Genomic DNA, 22,912 nt, shown 5'->3' with positions numbered 1-22,912 from the left:
TTGAACTTCCAATGTTCCAAATTTCATCTGAATGTTTTGGAAACTTTCAACACAGTAAGGTTTTGAATTCATTTCTCATTTTCTCAGTGTAAGTGAAAGAAAAAGAGGAAGAAATCTTGAATCATTCATCTTTCGTCTTTAACTAATAAAAATAGAAAGATTTATTATCACATAAGTTCCCAAAACAGCAGAGAATAGAAATTTATGTAGATATTTGAAACATAAACTTATGATTTCTCCTAAAAAAGGAGCCCAATTCTTCAATGGAGTGCAAGTTAAAATTGAATTAAGTGGTTTTTGTTCCAAAAGCTCTTCATTGAGAGATCAGGTGGAGGCTTCCTATTCTTACCAAATGGAAATATATTTGACATTTTTTGGAGAAGTTTTCTAAGATTCTTTTGTCATCAAAACTATACTTCTTGCTGAATAAGTTTTTTGTGTTACCATCTCCTCTGCTTGGCCTCCATACTCTGCACTGCAGGCAGGCCTTCAGAGTGTTGATCAAATTCCTCTTCAAAGGTGATGTTTGAGAGCTATCATGAAGCTTGAAATTAAATTTTGGAGTTGCAGGCATCCTTGATCATAATGGTATAGGGTATGAGTCAACCAAATCAAATAGTTCATCTCCTATACCAAATCCAAGCATTCTAGCCATGTCAGTTGTCTTCAACTTGGGTTTTGGGACATTATGTTGCTTCAACCAAGAGTACACAATAAATACTTTCCTCATGACAAACAATTCCAAGGCCTCTGGATTGAACACAATTCCCATTCTCATGCTTGTCTGTCAACAGAAAATTTAGGAATTAGAGCTGAAGGCATCCTCTCTTTCTCTCTCTCTCTCTCTTGCAACTAATACCTGGTGAGGAACCAACATAGCTGCATAACGAGCAAGCTCTCCAGCACGCCAATCCAATACGACGGGCAGCCATGGGTAGGTAGTATCAAGCCTCAGGAACCATAGTCTTATATCTGGAAATTCAGATAGTTCTCGAAGATCATGTGGATCTTCTCTTGTGTAGTTTATGGTAAATCCGACCTTTCGTTCCAGAAGCTCTTTTGGCTCTGTTACGGTACCAAGTGTAGATGTTCATAATGGGCATTCAGAAAAATTCCATACGTGCAAACCGGTATTCAAGGAAATAGGAGTTCTGTTTCTCCATAAGTTTTAGACAAAATGAAGGCTTACTTACCTGATGAAAGTGAGATAAATCCATCAGCTCTGCAAATAGGTGACAGGTCAAGGTGCCGAATGATATCATCATCGATAACTATCTCCAATCGTCCTTCTGCTGGAGGCATTGGAGGTGGAACTTTAGGAATATCTGTCAATCAGAGTTCATTTAGTAAAATCTGATATAGTGCCGAGATTCTAATGTAGAACAGTAGTTTTCAAATTGGATCAGATGATGAAACAGAAAGAATCTAGTTCAGGTTTTCCTGGTTTGATTAGTATGATTTGAAGGATATATGCAGTTCTACATCTTTTATAGTTCATTTCTTACTTACTGAAATTTCAGAAATAAAACCAAAACTCTGTGAAAACTGAGGAAAATATAAAACTGCATACATCATTCAAAACAAAAGCATTCAATCGGAAAATGAAAAGCAAATAATAATTTTACCATCATCTTCATCATGGAGGGAGAGGTCAAAATTCCCCGATGGGTTGAAAGCAACAAAGACCACAATTTCCTGCCGTCGACCCAACTGTGAAGATGGAAGAGAAGTGATTGTACTCGAAATGGGTTTGCAGGAAAGCCATTGTTTGAGGGAGGGAATGTTCTGTTTCAACGAATGAAGAAGGGGAAAGAAGATTGGGGAGGCAGCCATGGGAGGAGAGAGAGAGAGAGAGAGAGAGAGAGACAGGTAGTTTTCGACATGTTAGTTAATGACCCTGCGTTCAAGTTCTCCTATCCGTTTTCCTTGCCGCTCTCCAATTGACTAAAATACCCCGCTCGTTAAGTAGGCCCCACAGTGACTTCTATCTCTGATTATTTTAAAACGAATCGGATGGTGGAGTTTCATCCAACTGATGACTTTTTGATCCGGCTTCAGTACTGCCACGTGTCCGGTAGATGTACACTTGTTTTTTAGGATCTTAATAGAGTAATGCACTTCCCCTTTCGCAACATTTCAACATCCACATTTAAAAATGCAGAAAGACGAAGTGAACAGAGCGGAGAAGAGAAAAGAACGCAAAGCTCTGCAATTCAATGATGACGATGGTGGCAGCTATGTCGCTTTGCCCTCTCCGCTTCCATGTCTTCCCTCAATACCCTCCCTCTTCTTACGATCTACGATGTCGTTCTCCTCTCCGGGGTAGTCACTCACTCCGTTCTCCCTCCAGAATCCGAGCTAGCTCTTCAGTCGCTATTGAACCGGTATTGATGCTTTCCTCTGAAGATTTCTTTTTCACCATTTTTGATTGATTTTTATTCTTAATGTTTAGTATTGAATTGTGCTTCATGCTATTGATTGACTTAAGGAGTTTAGATTGCTTCATTTATGTCATCTTTTATCCCTCTCAAGAGAGAGGAGCTTCAAAGGGCTGGTTTAATTTATTGATGCTCAGTTTTAAAGAATGCTGCGATAACTGCAGTATATATGCTCTGTAACACGTAATAACCACATAAATTCATAGACTTCTTCGATCTTAATTCCTGACATAGTTACGTAGTTATGCGTGACAGGTTTCCATGATGATTTTATTCCTTCCTTTGCATTTATTTTCTTTTCCAGGATCATGTGCATCTCTCTTTGATGATTTAGTACGTTATGAGTCCATCCTGTATTATCACCTGAAGGATTCAATTCTTTGGGATTTTAAAATGAAATTGTTTCATTCTAGCGGTCACCAATGCAATATTCATCTTCTCTTACAAAATAGAAGGCTGTGCCCATTGATAGTTTGGGATGTTTTATTCTTACTTTATTTCTTACAAGAGAAGCTGAGAACTTTGGTTGAATTATAGGTTCTTAAAATCTGAAGCATAGACATTTCACTATGAATCTATGATCATTTGCTCCCCTCACTAGTTTCACATGTCAGAGAATTGTTATTATGTTGCCATGTTGGAGACATGGAATTTGGATAAATAAACGAGTAGGGCCTGACAACCTTGGGGTTTGCGAGGAACACTGATTATGGCATGCGTTTCTTAGAAGTGGTCGCACTATAGTTGTGCTCTTGTGGATTTCAGTTCGAGTTTAATAGAAAATGCTTCAATTTGAAGAGGTTTTGCAAATGTTGTTCTAGAGATTGGGTTAAAGATGGCCATCTATTGCATGTTTAATCCATTAGGTATCTTCTCAGTTTCTTTTGAATTGTTTTTTTCAATCCTCCCAAGCCTTCAAGACCTTTGGGCAGCAGAAATCTAGAGTTCTGCCTAGCTGATGTCCCTTGTCCTCATTATACATACAGTATTTACTGCTGGTATGTAAGAATTTTTTTCTTCAACCATTACTTGCTCCTTGGGATTAATTGTTCCCATTCAAAATAATATTCGGATGGATAACAATTTTCATTTTCAGGATTCAAGCACTCATCAAAAAAGTGCTTTGGAACTTGACTTGTTTGCATGCCCAATTTGTTATGAACCACTGATAAGAAAGGGCCCTCCAGGTCTAAACTTGTAAGTAGCGATATGCAGTGAAATGTGCAGAAATTTAACTTATTTTCTTCAGATGTTTGACCCTGTTTCATCTGACTAAGAATTGTGTAAACTGCAGGCCAGCAATCTACAGATCTGGTTTCAAGTGTCAACAATGTAGCAAGGCATACTCCAGCAAGGATGTGTATTTGGATCTCACTGTTACTTCTGGAGCAAAGAGCTACACTGAATTCAAACCAAATAGAACTGAGCTATTCAGGTATGAGAAATCTGGTTTTACTTTAAATATCTTTATGCATTGAATGAAGATAAATCCTGAGCTACGTAATTAATTCTGTACCTTCATGTTCTGATGTTTAATTCATTTAGTGAACTCTAGCGATTATATAGTATTTCAAGGATTAGAAATTGGGTGGTTTGCAACATGACCATTTTTCTATTCAAATATTTTAGATTACATATATTTACAGAGTGTCTGACCATTTTGCTTCCATAAATGTAATCTGTATATTTTAATGCTGAAATTTATCCTGAATTCTTGATTCCCCCACCCCCTCCAAAGGGGAAAAAAAAAACAGAATTCTTGCTTTGAAGTAACATCATTCTCCATGTTTGTTTGGATATGAATTCCAGGACTAGCAGGAAGTAGAAAGTTACAACACTTTTTTTTTGGATCGACAAAAATCAGAACTACTCTTGATCTCCTTTACGTGACGTAGATTCTGCCATTTGTTGAATAAATGCACGGATTGCTTGCTTCACCTTGTACAAAAGTATCCCCCACCTTATATAGATGAAACTTTTCAGCCTTCATGTTATTCATTCCCTTCTATTTCATGGAAGATGATATCTAGGTTTTCATATGTAGCAGTCCATGAGCCATGTTAATTTGGGTTGATTGGCTGCTGATTAGAACATGATGCAGATTTTACAATAATTCTTGAAAACCATAAAGAAATAGAACATAGTGCCTCTCTCGTTACAAGTTAAAGCAGTGGGAATGTGTTTCTTGTGCAAACTGAATTTGCCTGTAATATTATGGTTTAGCTAGTTCCTTTTGAATTTATGTGGTGGGAAACATTCTCATTTCATTGGGGACTGGAACTTGATTTATTTAAGGTAGAAACTTTTCCGCTGGAGTAATGCCAGTCCTGCCAGTCCTGCTTATGCAAGTAGAGAATATTTGTCTACATGTATTTGAGGAATAATTTATATTCATTGATAGATAGTTGTCTGGTAAAGTAAGGAAGTTATTTCACCTTTTCTGGTAATCAATGAGACTGTCGTCATCTTTCTTATGGATTACTATGGAAGACCAAAGAAGAAAAGAAAAATGAAGTACATTCATTCTTGATGAAGAACAAAAATGAGTCAAATCTAAAGATGGAGCACTTATTTTGAGGGTGATTCATTTTCCATATGCATTTTTTTGGTGTGATATTGTGATTCTCAGCTTGAGAGGGTTTTCACTTTTCAGAGAAATAAGAAACACAAATATTGTTGGGGTGCCCTTTCTAGAGATGGGTCAGAGACTCCTCTACGGTTATTGGATGGTTATCCTTTTCTAGTAGTGGCCATTGGAGATTTTGTCACATGCTCAGGAAAGCACAAATTACACCTCAACTTTGAACTCTATATTTCAAATTCCTTTGTAAATGAGTTATCATAGGATGGGTTAATAGACCATCTATGTATGTTGGGTCTTGACCTCCAATGATATGAGGACGAGAGGTTTTTTGCTTTCATTTTGCTTTTTGCTCAGAGTAATCAGCTATGTTATTTCTTTTTTATGGTGGTTGGGATTTCCCTTTCTTCAAAAAAATGAGGCATTCAATTAAAAAGAGAACTTAGTTCTAATATATGTTGCCTTTGATGATAAACTTGTTTTCATCTTGTGCATGTGGCAGTGCACAAGTAAAACATTTGCAGAGTTACAAGTTTTGTAAAATGTATTCACTAAAAATTCATTGTAGCTTACTGACCAAGTTCCAATATTGTAGTTTGATTAAACTGCTACAGTGTCTCTATGTTGAAATCAACGGACATCTTTTCTTTGGAATTGGAGACTTTTTTTTGACATGTAATCCATGCTAGTAACTGCTAATGTTGTAACTTTCATTTCTGCATTTCTGCATTTCTGCCTTCGTTTATGCTAGGAGCCCAATTGTTTCGTTCTTGTATGAGAGAGGGTGGCGCCAAAATTTTAATCGGAGTGGCTTTCCTGGTCCTGATGAAGAGGTATTCTTGTTGCTTTTGGTTTTCTGATGCTATTTTTCTAGGTCATAGTAAAAATTTGAATGCAATATATAATATTCATAATGATTCTTACAAAGGGAATTTACCATTTATACGTATGGATATCCTGAGAAGCCCCCCTGCTCCAAAAGAAAAGGTTTTTCAATAGGCAATTTTGTTGAATGTAAATGAGTCCATGAAGCATATTGAAGTATCTTGATATGGTAGGTAGTTTCTCTTATCTGTTCTGCAGTTGTCCTGTTTCGGGCACTAATTATATGACCTTATTGATTCCATGCAGTTCAAAATGGCTCAGGAATACTTCAAACCTGCAGAAGGTGGTCTTCTTGTAGATGTGAGCTGTGGGAGTGGCTTGTTTTCAAGAAAATTTGCCAAGTCTGGGACTTACTCTGGAGTTATTGCATTGGACTTTTCTGAGAATATGCTTCGCCAATGCTATGATTTCATTAAGAAAGATGACACTATTTTAACTTCGTAAGTGTTTTTCTGCCTCCAATTCTTGAGAGTGGAGATAGCGAGGTTCTGTTGTACACATCCATAGTGCTTTATCTGTTTGATTTCTAAAGAACTATATGTCCACTGGAAGAAAATAACAACATAATGTGGTTCTAAGTCACCTAGGACATTAGGAGTAGAAACCAATAGAAATTTCCAAAATCGCAGGAAAGTAGGAACCTATTTGAGAGATTTCAAATATCAGAAGATCAAATTGTCAGATCTGGCCAATATGCTGGTCGAAGGGTATGTTTTACTAAGGGAACAACATACTAAAATCTCAGCCAATTCTGATGGTTGAATTGGGAGATTGAAGAGTTCCACTTGAACAAGGAAACTCAAGAACAAGAGCATTCGATGGTCAGAATATGCTGAACTTGCTTGAGCACTAAGGCGGATTAAATGTGAATGTTCAACAACCAAGTAGAGTATAAGTACTCAAACAAGTAAATCAGAAACTGAACAAATTCTGTATTGACCTGAGTTTCAGCAACTAGAAAGAGAGAAGATAGGAAGAAGAGAGGATATAACCTGAGAATTGTTAGGAAAAAACAATGCAGCAGAATGATGATTTGCAAAAGAAAAAGAGAAAAGAGAAAGCACACACACACAAGACAGCAATTTACATGGTTCACCCCCAAGAAGGTAGGCTACATCCATGGCTGAGCGATAGTCCAGATCCATTATTTCGATGAAGAAAATTACAAAACCTCTCAACATCTCTCAAAGAGATAACTACTATATATAGCGTTTTCACGTGTTACAATATAGAGAAAACCCTTACCCACGAAAGTACAAAACTGCCCCTAGAAGGCCACCCGGTCTGGTCCGAGGTACAAACCAACATAGGGTGAATATTATATCAAATCGAAGATCTCTTCAGGAGTCGGTGCCGTTGGCGCTGATGTATGCACTTTTTGGCTGTTTTTGCGCGTTTCAAAGGCAAAACAGCTCGCCAAAGAATCAACAGTACTTTTTGGATTAAAACTGAGATCAACCTTCACCAATAACAAGAATCACCACCAACCAACCTATTGAATCACCACAACAGAATTCTGATTCACCACAGAACTTTGGAAAGCAAGAGCTTTCTTCATTGATAAAATCGTGGGGGCTCTATGGCCTTACATCATTTAAATAGAAACTAAAAGTGTACTTACAATAGGAAAGGAAAAAAGTGTGAAAATAGGTCTCTCGCCTCTTCGGTGAGTCACCGAAGTAGTCTCTACACCTTGGGCAGAGATTGTTTTTGATCAACAGAAGCAGTTCGAACCTCATTTCTTCTTCGATCTTTTGCTTGTCTCTCTTCGAAGCACTCTCCCACTAAATCTGGGATTAGTGTCCCACAAAAATAAAACTCTATATTAGATAACTAGACAGAATAAATGTCCCACATGATTAAAACTCTATTCATTTCATGCAAGACTCTATCCATTCCTTAAAAATAAAGAAATAACATTTTCATAATAAAATAAAGGGAAGCAGTTTTCTGTACGGAAGTGTGGCCTGCACCAGCACTCCCATGTGTCTATCTCTCTCCTCCTTAAAACAAGGGGGCAGAGATGTCTTTTCACATGGGGAGGAGAGAGATAGACTCATGGGAGTGCTGGCGTAGGCCACAATCCCGGACAGAGAACTTTTTCCCTAAAATAAAATACTCAAACTAAACTAGTAAAGTAAATTTCGTATGCCTACTTCCTACCCATATTTTGGGCTCATTAAAGTGATTCTCGTACATTTGCCCCTCCCAGACCCGGCAATAGCGGGAGCCTCGTGCATTGGAGGACTCTCTTTTTAAAGTAGCCTATTAGAATAAAAATCCATTAGACCAAAGGCCCACTACATAAATAACCCAACCCAAGGCTTATTTCTAATAAAATGAGCCCATTTATGTGATTTATCTGTATTATAACATTTCATGGTATATGCTTTAATTGTGATGTGCAGCAACCTTGCTCTGGTCAGGGCAGATGTTTCTAGGCTTCCTTTTTCGTCAGGTTCAGTTGATGCTGTTCATGCTGGTGCAGCATTGCATTGCTGGCCGTCTCCTTCCAATGCAGTAAGTATTTTATTGCCCTCCTTGACTTCTATATGTCAATTTTCTTAATAATTTTTTTGGTTGAATTTTACTAATTTTCTTTTATTGCTTTTAGTGATGCTTGTTTTTTTCATTGTAATCTAGTCTACAATCATTTCGACCTTCTTGTCTATTTTGAATGAAATTAATTAGATCCAGATAATGGTCCAATCCAGTGACATCTCCATGAGCCCATAAACTACCAATAATAGTGTTGATAATATACTGTTAGGATGTTTCATAATGAGACTTTTCCAGTCAAGGGGTTATTTGTAATTCTTCATAAGTGTTGTCCTTAGTTGCTTTTGGGGTTATTGTCCTTACTTGTAATTATGCAAAGTTTATATTATAATAAACAACAACAACTACTCAGCCTTATCCCAACTAAATTGGGTCGGCCACATGGATCCTTGCCATCCAGTCAGCTCTATTTGAGGTCATACTTGATACAAGGCCTAAGCTATGCATGCCTTTCCCCACCACTTCTCCTAGGGTCATTTTAGGCCTGCCCCTAACTCTTTTGGTTCCTTAAATCTTAATCGAATTACTCCTCCAATCTCCATACTGGAGCATCCCAAGGCCTCTGTTGAACACGGCCATGCCACCTCAAATGACTTTCTTGAAGCTTATCATGTATTGGGGCTACTCCCTAATAAGCTCTAATATGGTCATTCCTTACTTTATCCTTCCTAATTTTGCACACATCAATCTCAACATTCTCATCTCCATTGCATTTAGTTTATTTATATGACACTTCTTAAGTGCCCAACATTCCGCACCATACATTAGGGCAGCATGTTTATATTATAATAAACTGTTAGAGTTTATGTAATAGGGGTACTTTAGCCACCGGTTTATGTAATAGGAGTGTTGAGTTGTAATTTTATCTTTTTCCTTTTTGACCTTTTACCTCCGTAGGGAGGCATATGTAATTCCCATGAAATAGTTAATGAACAATATAGGGGAGAGAATTCGATTCTCTCTCCTTACGGTTCTCTCATCTCTTCTTCTTTACTTCTCCTCCTTCTCTTCTCTTTTTAGCTCTTACTTCTTTGTTCCTTAATTGAATCAATCCATACTTGATTTCTAACTTGGTATCAAAGCTTGGTTTGAGAGTCGACTAAGCTTACATTTCCTCTATACCTGTCTTTGAAACCCTAGAAAGGTATAGAGTTCCAATAGAGGCTATACTATGTAAGATAATACATTTAGAAGATCTAATAGAGTTCTATTGTCCAACACAAGGCCTAATGGAGGAGGTTTGGGGGTTGTGAAAGTCTATTTAAACACCTAGAAGCTCAAGACAAGGTTACCGCCAGGCTCTCCTTCATCCTTTCGTTTCTCTCTCATCAAGCCACCATCTGGGATGTGGCTATGCTTGCTAGAATTGCCCAAGAGGTACCTTTCACCTCCCTAGGGCCTCATTTGCAGTGCACGCTTCAGTTTTCAAACTTTCCCATGAGTTTTGTCAGATGAAAAACATGGAGGAATCTCCATATACACTTCCTCCTCAAGCTCTCCATGAAGGAAAGCATTCTTGACATCAAACTGCTGCAAATCCAACCCAAAATTTACAACACATAATAATAATACATGAACATTACTCAATTTCGCAACAGGAGCAAAGGTCTCTTGGTAGTCGATCCCATAAGTTTGAGTAAAACCCTTGGCCATAGGTCTTGCTTTGTACTTATCAACCGTTTCATCCATCTTCTGCCTGACTACAAACACCCATTTACATCCAACTGGCCTTTTCCCTTGAGGAAGAATAACAAGGTCCCAAGTGTTATTTTTTCCTATGGCTTTCATCTCTTCCACCATAGCTGCTTTCCATTTTGTATTTGCAAAAGCCTCTTGCCACTTCTGTGGAATAAAAACAAAGGAAAGGACACAAAAACATGATAGGAAGGAGAAAGAGAATCATAGGAAACAACATGAGATATGGGATGTTGGGTACATGTCCGAATACCTTTATGAACAGTAATAGGAAACTCAAGAGAAGAAGAATACTTATCAGACAGAGTAGTAGGCTCAGGCTCAAAGGATGGCGATGGGATGAGTAAAGGCGCCGTAGTAGTGGTGGTTTCAACTTGCTTCTTAGGAGTTCAAGTGAAGACACAAAGATTTGGATGACCAAGTCTACCCTGTATTTCTGCTCCCATGAATTGTATCCAAAGAAGCTTCTTCTTGAACATGAACCTGATCTGGCACCTGCTCCCCTGAATTGGAACATTGGAAGGAGTAGCAAGTAATGGGGTAGGATCAACAGGTAAAATTGCAGGTAATGGGGTAGGATCAACAGGTAAAATTGCAGGTAATGGGGTAGGATCAGCAGGTAAAATTGGAACATCTTCACCAGCTGTGTCAAACTCCCCTGAATAGGTGACGATGAATAGTAGGCTAAGGACTTATGGAAGATGACGTCCATGGATACTAGGACACATCTTGTTAGAGGATGATAGCACTTGTAGCCTTTTTGAGTTGCAGAATAACCCAGAAAGATACAGTTGACTCCACGAGGATCCAGCTTCCCATGGGAGTGATGATGGCGAGCATAGCAAACAGAATCGAAAACTTTTGGGGGAACAAGAAAGGAGGAAGAACCCTGGAGGACATCAACCGGAGCAAGAAAGTTTAGAACCCGATTGGGCAAACGAAACGGTTGATCAAGTAGGCAGCAATGAGAATAACATCACTCCAGTACTAGGAAGGGACATTTCGGTCAAACATCAAGGCGCGAGCCATTTCTAGGAGGTGGCGATTTTTTTCTCTCAGCCACACCATTTTGAGGAGGTGTGTTGACACAACTGGTTTGATGAAGAATCCCATGATCAGCCATATATTTTTTAAATTGACCCTCCATGTATTCTTTGCCATTGTCATTGCAGAGAATTTTCAGAGGCATTAAATTGAGTCTGAAATAACTTGTGGAAAAGCTGAAAAACAACAAAATACTGCATTCTTGTGCTGCATCATATACACCCAGGTGGTGCGACTATAACAATCAATAAAAGTGACCATCTATGACCAGAAATAGTGGCTTTCCGGGCAGGACCCCATACATCAGAATGAAGTAAAATGAGAAAGACTTCTTTTATTTAATGGGGAGTGACTAGAACGAGTCTGTTTAGCCAAAACACAGGCTTCACAAAAAAACTCATCCTTATTACAATTATTAACTAGCTGGGGAAACAAATAAGATAAAGTCCCAATGGGGGGATGTCCTAGCCTACGATGCCACTGATATAAGTCAGAAGAGACAGAATGTAACTAATGAGTGTGAGAGGGAACGACAACAGAAGTCTGTGAACCACTATTAAACAAGTAGAGACCACCATGCACTTTACCAACCCCAATCGTCTTCCTTGTTACCAGATCCTGTAAGACACAATGGGAGGGTTAAATGTTACTTTGCAATTTAGGTCCTTAGTAAGACTACTAATAGACAATAAATTAGTAAAGAAAGAAGGAACATGCAAAACAGAGATTAAAGTAAGACTAGGAGAGCAACAAATAGATCCCTTTCCAGATATAGAAAAAAGAGACCCATTTGCCACTTGGACAGTGTCTTTCCCGGATGAAGGATAGTACTGATGAAAAAGGGTAGAAGAACCTGTCATATGGCCAATGGTACCAGAGTCAATGATCCAAGAATTGGAGATTGCCGATGCACAATGACTACCAATAGGAATACCTGAGGCAAAGTTAGAAACAGAACCAGAAGGGGCAGCAGCTGTAGAAGACTGGGCAGAGGAGGCAGAAGAGGCCTTTAACATCTGACGGAAAGCTTGAAGTTCTTCCAGAGATAGGACAGTGTCTGTAGGAGGGGCTGCAATGATGTCGGTTTGATTTGCCTTAGCAGTAGGCTGACCACGTCCCTTGCCACCATCACCACGTTTGCGATTTGCTTCAAAATCAATGGACTTCCCATGTAACTCCCAACAAGTGGCCTTAGTGTGTCACTGCTTACCACAATGTTAACACTTGACAGGCTCCTTAACAGATTTGGAGGTGTCAACAGTGGTAGTACTCGAACCAGACCCAATATGTAAAGCCGATTGATCTGTAGGTGAAGGGTGGAGTATAGCTGAATGGCGGCTGTACTCAATATGAACCAATGCAGAAGACTGCTCCAGAGTAGGGAAAGAATCTCTGCTGAGAATCTGTACTTGAATCTGATCATATTCAATGTTGAGACCGGCCAAAAAATCATAAACTCGAATTTTGTCAACATGTTTGCGGTAGGCAGCAATATCAGTGGCATTGGTGGGCTGATAATTTGTATAGTGATCAAGCTCCTGCCAGCAACTACGGAGCTCTGAATAATATTGAGAGAGATAACTCCTTTTGTTTTATATCTCAAAGCAATGGAAACACTTCTTTGCATGGCAAGTATCTGTTTCTTTCTTTTTTGCCATAATGTGGTCTTGTATAAGTCAAGCAACTCAACTAATCCTTAGCCTGACTATTTGGGCTTGGATGAATGAATTTAGTTTTCCATTTCACTGTTTTTTTGGCCAGATGTTGACTCATGACCACTAAAGTCTTTCTCACCACTTCAATGCAAGTCATAATTTTTGGCCTCCCACTATAATCTTAACAGCATCAACTTGTGCCATATCATTCCGTATTGATGCATTTATTGGTTCTCTGCATCTGTCAATCAATCTCAATCTACTTCATCTCATCTTTTCACTTATTAGTGCTGCTATTAAGTTCTCTCAATTATGTTATTGTATTTGTCCATTTATGTGCCTCAGCTATTCTGTATTCCCATTTTGGTCTTACATGCTCTCTTCTTGAAGTCTGATATGTTTTTATGGTTGACTCAGACTTTGATTCCAATGTAAAACTGCTACAAAGCTTATTGTGACTATTGATATTATTACTTGCATCTTTTGACCAGGTTTCTGAAATTTGTCGTATCTTGCGAAGTGGCGGGGTCTTTGTAGGAACTACTTTTCTGTCAAATGCCTTCAATAATTCATTCTTGAGACCCTACAGACAGGTATTTGTCTTTCTTTATATTCCATACTTCCTGAATGTTTTCTACAGGAAACGATATCTTTATTTTCACACTATTGTGTATTCCAGGAGGGGCACCCAAATGGTGTCCAAAGATTGTACAACTCCTTGGATGGGTAATAGATCCAATGTACCAATTTTATAATCTGAATTAATTAAATAATTCAATGCCCCCCCCGCCCTCCAAAAAAAAAAAAAAAATAAATTATAAGATAGTTCAATTTCTAGGATGCAATCTCTCTAGAGAGTGGCTGAACCCCTTAGATAGGCTTGCCGAGCATTCCATATTATGCAGGATGAAAAACCAACAACAACAACAACAACTCCAACTCCAACTCAGCCTTATCCCAACTAAATGGGGTTGGCTACATGGATCCTTGCCTTCCAATCAGCTTTGTTCGAGGTTATACTTGATAGAAGGCCTAAGCTATGCATGTCTTTCCTCACCACTTCTCCTAAGGTCATTTTAGGTCTGCTCCCTGGCTCTTTTAGTTCCTTCAATCTGAATAAAATCACTCTGTACTGGGGCATCCAAAGGCCTTCTTTGAACATGGCCATGCCACCTCAAACGGCTTTCTCGTAGCATATCATGCAGGATGAAAGACCAATCCCACAAAATGAATGGCCCAAAAGACTCAAAGATTTCTATAAAGAGAGGGACAACAAACAGAAAAGCAGGGGTGGAGCCAGAAACTTTGTTTCAGGGGGGGGGGGGGTGATGCAGGTTCATCATAGAATTTGGCTTATTTCTTTAGAAATAAGCCTAGGGTTGGGTTATATACATGTTGGGCCTTTGTTCCCAAGGGTTTTCTATGTATTAGGCCACTTTAATGAGCCTCAACTAGGGGTACATAGGTTGCATACGGGATTAGCCCAATACTTCGTTTATTTTTATGTTTTTTAATTGAACCGGTTCAAATTGGTTGCATCCAATTGGTTCAATTTAAGTGATCATGTGACTTGGTTAAGTGGTCATGTGACAACTTAAGTGGTCATATGATGTAAGTTGGGCTGGATTAGGACTCTATAAGTCCAGCCATGTTTTGAGTCTATTTCTTTTAGTATTTTAGTTTCCTAGTTAGTTCAAGTTGCCTAATAGGTTAAGGATTGGGTTAGGCCCTTCCTTTTTAGTGTAGGAGTCTAATTTTGAGTCTTTTATATAAGGTTGTAAGGGGGCCAAGTATGGAATACGAATTTTGATTAATAAAAACTCAGCTTTATGCTTGCTGCCTTTGCTCCATCGTGAGTGTACCTTGTGAGTAATATCAAGGTGAGGGTTGGTGGATTCCGGCGACTCCTTGCATCTTGTAGATCGGGAGGTCCTTTTTCTGCTATCAAGCTACAACAAGCTGCTGTTGCCTTTGAAGGAGATCAAATCAGTGAGTTATTTTTAATTCCCTGCAAGTTTCCTTCTTCTTCTTCTCCATCCAACCTAACCCTGATCGATTCCCCTTAAACCTTAATTGTTTTAAACCCTAATTATCCTGTCCAGCCCCTTCCCACCATCAGATCTGTTCCAATTTTACACCATAGTTCCAGCAGGCCATCTCCGTCACTCGATCCCCATTCTGCCCCCATTCCAACAGCTAAACCCTAATCCCCCTCTTCCCCATTAAGACCTAAAAACCCTAAAACTTACCTAGACCTATCCAACCATCCAAATCATTCAATATTACAACCGAACCACCCCTACATTGCCCTTAACACTCGATCTTAAGCTCCAGCTCAAATTCCAGCTCTAAACCCTAAATCTCATCTCCCCCTTCATTCCCAAAACCCGAAACCCTAAACCTAAAATTTCTGAAATTTAAAAACTTATTCAAATCTAACCAAACCTAGTTCATTAATACCTTTAAAACCTGCCTAGTTTAATCATATAAACTATTTTCCCATTACTTTACCCTAACCTTAGAATTTTGACCTAAAACTACACTGCTGTCTTATTGTAACTGCTGAACCAGCAGCCCCCTTAGTTCCTTTTGCTATTTTTCCTATTACCCTGGTTCTTGGTGGGATTACTCCTACCTAGGACTACATCAAATTGGTATCAGAGCTATGGCAGAGGGAAGCTCCAACCAAGCCTCGAAAGACCCACCTTCATTCGTTTTTAAGACCCGAGTTCGTCTACCCAATGGGAGCATAGCCATATTAATTGTTGATGAGAGGCGACGTAACAATATTATTTCACAATCCGTGGTGGATATGTTGTCACAGTCAGGAGAGATTTGCATCATGCCTACAGGTCAAGTCTTTGTTGAATTTGAATGTTCCTTATACTCGGACGGTGCTTGGTGTAAGCCAGTACCATCTCTAAGGAGCGTTATTGCAGTAGGTTGTAATTGGTTGGACAAGCGACAAGGTTGGATTGAACCTGAAAATAACTCATGTGTCCTACCTGATCGACACCGTCTATACCATTTGTTTACTCTAAAAGGGTTACAACCAAAGGTGACCACATCGACTGTACAGCCACAGGGATTGCCGAACATGTCAACTCAAACGCAAGTGGCATCGATTGTGTTTGAAGTTTCACCAATGACGGATGTACCAACAGAAGATTCTACGAAGGCAGTTTGTGTTGAAGAGATTCAAGAACTAATAGCTAAAGAAATTCAAGTAGACCAAACTGCATCAGTAGTTGAGATCATAATTGAGAAGCTCGGCCATCAAATTGATGTGGAGGTCCAAAACACAATTGTAGAAGATTCTACTGAAGAGGTATACATTGAAGAGAACAAAGTAGACAAAGCTGAAACAGTAGAAGATGAAAAGTTGATTGAGAGCATTCCAAAGGAAAACAATGACCTTCAAGATGTTGTTCTTGAAGAGGTGGAGCTTGTATCTCATGCATTAGATGAGAAGGTTGCTAACACTGAAGGCTCTATGGATGAGACATTGACAGTTGCTGCTGATTCAAAGAAAGAACACATAGAGTTTGTTATGCCACTATGGTTCTTCGAAGAGAAAGCTCCACACATTGAAGACTTTATCCCCAATGTTCCTGCCTTATCGGAATTTTGTTTGGGGATGGTCAAAGCAGCTGATCACATGTTGATTCCCCCCCCCCCCCCATCACTGCAAAATGCGAGGACGAATTTTTTCAAGTTGGGGAGAGTTGATGCAGGTTCATCATAGAATTTGGCTTATTTCTTTAGAAATAGGCCTAGGGTTGGGTTATATACATGTTGGGCCTTTGTTTCCAAGGGTTTTCTATGTATTAGGCCACTTTAGTGAGCCTAAACTAGAAGTACATAGGTTGCATACGGGATTAGCCCAATACTTCGTTTATTTTTATGTTTTTTAATTGAACCAGTTCAAATTGGTTGCAACCAATTGGTTCAATTTAAGTGATCATGTGAGTTGGTTAAGTGGTCATGTGACAACTTAAGTGGTCATGTGACAACTTAAGTGGTCATGTGATGTAAGTTGGGCTGGATTAGGACTCTATAAGTCCAGCCATGTTTTGAGTCTAATTCTTTTAGTATTTTAGTTTCCTAGTTAGTTTAAGTTGCCTAATAGGTTAAGGATTGGGTTAGGCCCTTCCTTTTTAGTGTAGGAGTCTAATTTTGAGTCTTTTATATAAGGTTGTAAGGGGGCCAAGTATGGAATACGAATTTTGAATAATAAAAACTCAGCTTTATGCTTGCTGCCTTTGCTCCATCGTGAGTGTGCCTTGTGAGTAATATCAAGGTTGCCTTGTGAGTAATATCAAGGTGAGGGCTGGTGGATTCCGGCGACTCCTTGCATCTTGTAGATCGAGAGGTCCTTTTTCTGCTATCAAGCTACCACAAGCTGCTGTTGCCTTTGAAGGAGATCAAACCAGTGAGTTATTTTTAATTCCCTACAAGTTTCCTTCTTCTTCTTCTCCATCCAACCTAACCCTGATCGATTCCCCTTAAACCTTAATTGTTTTAAACCCTAATTATCCTGTCCAGCCCCTTCCCACCATCAGATTTGTTCCAATTTTACACCATAGTTCCAGCAGGCCATCTCCTTCACTCGATCCCCATTCTGCCCCCATTCCAACAGCTAAACCCTAATCCCCCTCTTCCCCATTAAGACCCAAAAACCCTAACACTTACCTAGACCTATCCAACCATCCAAATCATTCAATATTACAACCGAACCACCCCTACATTGCCCTTAACACTCGATCTTAAGCTCCAGCCCAAATTCCAGCTCTAAACCCTAAATCTCATCTCCCCCTTCATTCCCAAAACCCGAAACCCTAAACCTAAAATTTCTGAAATTTAAAAACTTATTCAAATCTAACCAAACCTAGTTCATTAAGACCTTTAAAACCTGCCTAGTTTAATCCTATAAACTATTTTCCCATTACTTTACCCTAACCTTAGAATTTTGACCTAAAACTACACTGCTGTCTTATTGTAACTGCTGAACCAGCAGCCCCCTTAGTTCCTTTTGCTATTGATCCTATTACCCTGGTTCCTAGTGGGATTACTCCTACCTAGGACTACATCAGGGGGGGCATGGATGCATCGAAGTTCTAGGATAATGCACTATCATAGTGGGTGTTCAATTTCGTAGTAATCCCACTACATACATGGGTGCTTCCCACTATCTTATGTATTGTTGTAGGTGGACCAACATTTGGTATAAAATAGGCCCTGCCCTCCAGTATTCTTATGGTGAGTTTTATCCCACACAGATTTTCATGTGGCAAAATATGAAAGGAGAAGTCTAATTTCAGAAAAAAAGGGTAATTTACACATGCCACCCCTGAGGTTTAACGAAAGTATGATTTTACCCCCCAGTTTTGGAAAATTCTGCGTACCCCCCTGAGGTTTACAAACGTTAACAAATAAACCCATTCCGTCAGTTCATGACTGACAGTGTTAAACTAAAGGGTTAAAGTTACAAAAATACCCCTTCAAGAAAAGAAAAAAAAACCTGCAACTCATCTTCCCCAAATCATTTAGGGTTTGAAAAAAAGGGAAGATGAGTTGCAAGCTCTCATGTCCTTTAAAAACTTATTGGCCAATCTGAACAAATTTACAACATCAATGGAGTTGTTGATCGAGTGAATCTGGCAACAAATTTGCTATGTCCTCGTCATCTCATCAATAGAGTTGTTGATGAAGCTGTAGGCTTCTTCCTGATGTTGTGAAAGCCAGTGGTCACAAAACCATGTAGAGGTCTTTACCAACTCCCACCACTCTGCTGCGAAATCCTCTATTTGGCGGAAAGCTGCTGGGATGAAGAGAGGGGCATCTAGGTTCAGTGTTGATGTTCTTCAAGAAACTACTGGCATCACCACTTCGTTATCACTTCTCTCCTTTCATTTTATCAAGTTCTGTGCATTGGCAAATTGGATGTGAGAACTGAGAGAAGGGGAATTGAATTGAAAATTCTGGCAAGTGATTTTAAAACTTCATATCCTTCGATCTTAGTTTCAAACTACTCTGAAAATTTCAAAACCATAGATAATGATTCCGACAAAACTTTTAATTTTAAAGTTAAAAGTCATCTAAAGCCCAAAGCTGGATTTGATTATTGATTCATAGAACCCCCAAAAAAATCCATTGTTCATCCTTCGAGAATAATCCAAACGCCTTCAACAGCCAGATCTTAATTGTTTTAAACTATTAACTCTCTAATAAATGCTAAAGGTCAAATCCTCTAACTCTTTACAGAAAAATCACGATTTTCAGTGCAGATCTTCAAAACACGACAACAAAGAACCGGAAGGATCTTCAGAATTCCAAAACCGAACCAAATCTTCACAAGCAGATATTCAGATCTTACAAGAAATACAACCTTCGATATTTTCAGAACCTAAAACACTTAAACTCACATCCAAGACTCAAGGATACCTGCAACTCATCTTTCTCAAATCGAATGGGGAAGATGAGTTGCAGGTTTTTGTTTTTGTTTTTGTTTTTTTTTTTTCTTGAAGGGGTATTTTTGTAACTTTACCCTTTGATTTTAACACTGTTAATCATGAACTGACGGAATGGATTTATTTGTTAACATTTGTAAACCTCAGGGGGGTACGCAGAATTTTCCAAAACTGGGGGTAAAATCATACTTTCGTTAAACCTCAGGGGTGGTATGTGTAAATTACCCGAAAAAAAATTGGACTGTTGCAAATACAAGGAAAAAAAGGTCAATATATGGAAGGATGATTCAATTGAAATAACTGAAAATTTTGCATCGTGTTCGTCCGAATGTACCCTATCCATCCAACAATTTTAGTTGGTTAGATAGGTCCTCAAGTGGTGCAAAGGTCAACATTCTACTAAACAAAACAAGGTGACCTACCTATGCTTTTGATGTGCTAAATTTATTTTAAATATCAAGCTTACTATTCTTTTCCTTATTTCAAATTTTAAAGTACATGACACAGGGTGAGGGAGGGGAGGAGTCCTATGTACCATCGCCCCCTCTCGGCCATATCCCCCCCCACCCCCATACGGCACTTGTAGAAAGTTATTCTAACTAGTAACATAGAAAATAACTAAAAAATAAAGAAAACAGCAGCAAATGGCTTGTATTACGCTACCTGGGCCAACCCAATGGACCTGAGATGTTGATATCCCAACCGCGGTCCAGCCTGTAATCTGAAAACCCAATCCAAGTTTTCAGGCAATGTCAGGTCGACAAACCTATCCAAGTTTCTACCCATTTTCATTTCGAAGAGCAAGGCCTACCACTCATGCCAACATGTCACATCCCTGTGGAGTATACTGTAAAATCTGATGGACTGTGTCTTAGCCCCCATATTAACGTATGTATGGCATGTGAAACAGGGAAAGACCCAGAATCGATTATATAATATATCCCTTTAAAAGATTATCTTGTGCTTGAGATTTTTTATTCCAAATTTTGGTAATTTTTGTATATCTTTTTCTGACTGGCCAAAAGAATAGAATAGTTTCAACTGACTACAATCCGAGTTGATTGATTTTTGGCTTGGAAGAGATTCCGGGCTAGACCATTGTCACACCCCCCATGTGTATGCCTCATGTTTGCGGCTGGATTGTATACTGTCCTTAGGGCCAAACCAATTCTAAGAATTCTAGTCCATTTGTTTAAGGGACTCAAGTTTGATTGTTTTGTGATCAATGGCAGACTATTTTGCAGCTGGAAAACAGCAGCTATAGCTATCTGACTGAAAATGAGATTGAGGACTTGTGCACATCCTGTGGTCTTACTAACTATAGCAGCAAAGTACAGCAATCCTTCATTATGTTTTCTGCGCAGAAGCCTTGAGACAAGGTTGGCTCCATTACAACAATACCCTTTTTCTACAATTCATATATTGTTCCTTGTTAATTTTTTGTACGCTATATATTATCAAAAATTTATTGTACAATGTATCTATTATTTTTTATGGTTGGAGAATACAATGCCTTGAAAGGTTAAATTTTGTTGCAGAGGCTACACAACATAAATAATCAAAGAACTGAAGCAAGGGTGAACTCCAATTTTGTTTGGTTAGGGTCTACATCAGTCAGACCTAATTCAATTGAGTCAGATGTCTGTGTTCTGCTGTCAGGCCAAGCCCAACAAATTGCAGGGAAGGTGCAAGTTGGGCCAGGCTCGACCCAAATTCAACTCATCAACTCAGATCCTTAAGTTGGTTGTGCTGGGTTATAAATAGGACTCCACACATGTGTGTTACCAGCATGCTTTGGTCTGGTAAGCTGAGCAAATACAATTACATTGAAATTTGTAGTAGTTAGAAGACCATACACAGCCAAAACCTCCTCGTGTTTTTCATTCTCTTATAAATTTTGTAGAGCATTGGACAATTCCTTCATGATTTGACCTGGAAGAATAAAGTTAGAATTTCTTGGAGTGCCTCCTTCTACAAAGGAATCATCAAATCTTGGAGGGTGAATTCGTATGTACCTTACCATGTGTAATAGTGTAGTGGGTGCTATGAAACATCTCAGGGTATGATGACAGACCAGTTAATAATTGTATCAGTTGGTCTCTATTCTGGTTGCATATAAGGTCCCTCTTTTGGGGAATTTTGTTAAGTTGCATGCACACTTTCATAGATTGTGTTCCTTTAAACCAAAACTCTAAGCTCAGATTCTTCACTTAGTTGACCAAACTAGTTCAACTTGAAATTGTATTATACCAACAATGGCTAGAGCTGACTTGAGTTTGCAATCAGCTGGACCAGCACTAAACTTGAATCCGAGCTGGGTCTAGAGCTTTCAAAGCTTTCAATGGATCATCAGTCCAATATGACTTGATTTAGGGAGATAGGAAATTGAATATATATAAATACAGCAGGTCAAATTTTATTCTCAAAACATATCCATAGATGTTGACCAGAAATATTGTGTCAACTGTCAAGTACTAGTTTACTATTTGAGAAGATACAAAGTGGTGAAAACCAAAGTTTTTTCTTGCAAGTAGGTGAGACATGTTTAGAAGATCCTAAGGATGAAGGGGAGTATAGAGATATGGCCATGTGCTGCATAATGAGGACAGAAACTTTGAAAGATGGGGAGATTAAGAAAAAGCGGATGAGATTATTTCTGGAGATTACCAAGTGATTGAGTTCATTGTTACAAATTATGGATGAGATATAAAGAAATAGGCAGATATTTATAATTAAGGTTGTTGAAATCTAAGGATTTTTGAGAGAGACGGTGAGAACTCTTTAGAACAATCTGATGGTATAAATGAAAAATGGAAACGCGCAGAATACAAGTACTTGTTCTCAGTAGCTAAGATTTTTGTCTTACAGATGAATGGAGGGTAAGTATCATGGAGCCAACATAAGATGGAGGAATTATTCACCCAAATATTGTAGGGTAAAGCTTATGAGTTATCCTGCGAGATATAAGGAGAACATGATTGTAAATAGACTAGGACATGAAATAAGGGTGTTGCGAAGTCAGTTTAATTTCATTAGGAACTTGAATGACCAGTTGAAAAGTTCAAAGAAAATAGGAGTGAGATTTTGTGGTTTTTGTCGACTCAAACAGAGCTGCTTATGATATGATCCATGAAGAGAAAATCTCTATGTTTTGCAAATGAGGAAGTCTCAAGTACATACATAGACATGCTTAAAAGCATCCATGCTAGAGTAGTAAATAATGTGAGAACCACTGAGAGGGAGGAATGAGTTTTTACCCACAGTAAGCTTACACCAATGAGTTGATTGAGGAGGTTTTCTAGTATCTTGTTTCCTAGTATCTTGTTTCCTAGTATCAAAGACTTGGTTTATGGGATGATGAAAGGCAAGTAAATGCTACATTAGAACCGTGGGGAATACTACAGAAGTGAGTGTACGGTACAAGCTCGACTAAGAAACTTTGTCCTACAAATTTAGGCAGCGTTTGGTATGAATTCTAGGTCAATTTCGCATCCTCGGATGATAGAAATAGTTGTTTTTACCGTTCGAGAATGCAAAATCGACTTAGAATGCATTCCAAGAATACATACCAAACACAGCCTAGTT

General features: G+C 38.8%; 2 protein-coding genes across 2 annotated transcripts; one reads left to right on the top strand and one right to left on the bottom strand.

Annotated features, from left to right (window-relative positions):
* Positions 1-207: 207 nt before the first annotated feature.
* Positions 208-1,849, bottom strand: LOC122653201 (protein CHLORORESPIRATORY REDUCTION 6, chloroplastic-like). Its single transcript, XM_043847147.1, has 4 exons — positions 1,626-1,849; positions 1,194-1,325; positions 860-1,065; positions 208-784 (listed from the first exon to the last, which is right to left on the bottom strand). Exons 1-4 carry the CDS (start codon positions 1,831-1,833, stop codon positions 581-583), a joined length of 750 nt encoding a protein of 249 aa, XP_043703082.1. The 5' UTR covers positions 1,834-1,849; the 3' UTR covers positions 208-580.
* Positions 1,850-2,157: 308 nt separating this feature from the next.
* Positions 2,158-21,225, top strand: LOC122652736 (uncharacterized methyltransferase At2g41040, chloroplastic). Its single transcript, XM_043846562.1, has 9 exons — positions 2,158-2,384; positions 3,535-3,635; positions 3,733-3,873; positions 5,771-5,852; positions 6,151-6,344; positions 8,313-8,424; positions 13,349-13,450; positions 20,560-20,706; positions 20,866-21,225. Exons 1-8 carry the CDS (start codon positions 2,217-2,219, stop codon positions 20,698-20,700), a joined length of 1,041 nt encoding a protein of 346 aa, XP_043702497.1. The 5' UTR covers positions 2,158-2,216; the 3' UTR covers positions 20,701-20,706; positions 20,866-21,225.
* Positions 21,226-22,912: the final 1,687 nt, after the last annotated feature.

The sequence above is a fragment of the Telopea speciosissima genome, chromosome 2, assembly GCF_018873765.1.
Source record: "Telopea speciosissima isolate NSW1024214 ecotype Mountain lineage chromosome 2, Tspe_v1, whole genome shotgun sequence".
Classification (NCBI taxonomy): domain Eukaryota; kingdom Viridiplantae; phylum Streptophyta; class Magnoliopsida; order Proteales; family Proteaceae; genus Telopea; species Telopea speciosissima.
The sequence above is the reverse complement of the archived record's forward strand: the minus strand, read 5'-3'. Positions and strand labels throughout refer to the sequence as shown.

What these genes read in the sequence shown, in the direction of transcription:
- LOC122653201 (XM_043847147.1), bottom strand. Translation starts at nt 1,833, where the DNA reads ATGGCTGCCTCCCCAATCTTCTTTCCCCTTCTTCATTCGTTGAAACAG. An exon ending in CCTCCATGATGAAGATGATG is followed by an intron (nt 1,326 to 1,625) that starts GTAAAATTATTA and finishes TCTGATTGACAG; the next exon opens with ATATTCCTAAAGTTCCACCT. An exon ending in ATTTATCTCACTTTCATCAG is followed by an intron (nt 1,066 to 1,193) that starts GTAAGTAAGCCT and finishes GTACCGTAACAG; the next exon opens with AGCCAAAAGAGCTTCTGGAA.
- LOC122652736 (XM_043846562.1), top strand. Translation starts at nt 2,217, where the DNA reads ATGATGACGATGGTGGCAGCTATGTCGCTTTGCCCTCTCCGCTTCCAT. An exon ending in CTTCAGTCGCTATTGAACCG is followed by an intron (nt 2,385 to 3,534) that starts GTATTGATGCTT and finishes TTTCATTTTCAG; the next exon opens with GATTCAAGCACTCATCAAAA. An exon ending in GGCCCTCCAGGTCTAAACTT is followed by an intron (nt 3,636 to 3,732) that starts GTAAGTAGCGAT and finishes TGTAAACTGCAG; the next exon opens with GCCAGCAATCTACAGATCTG.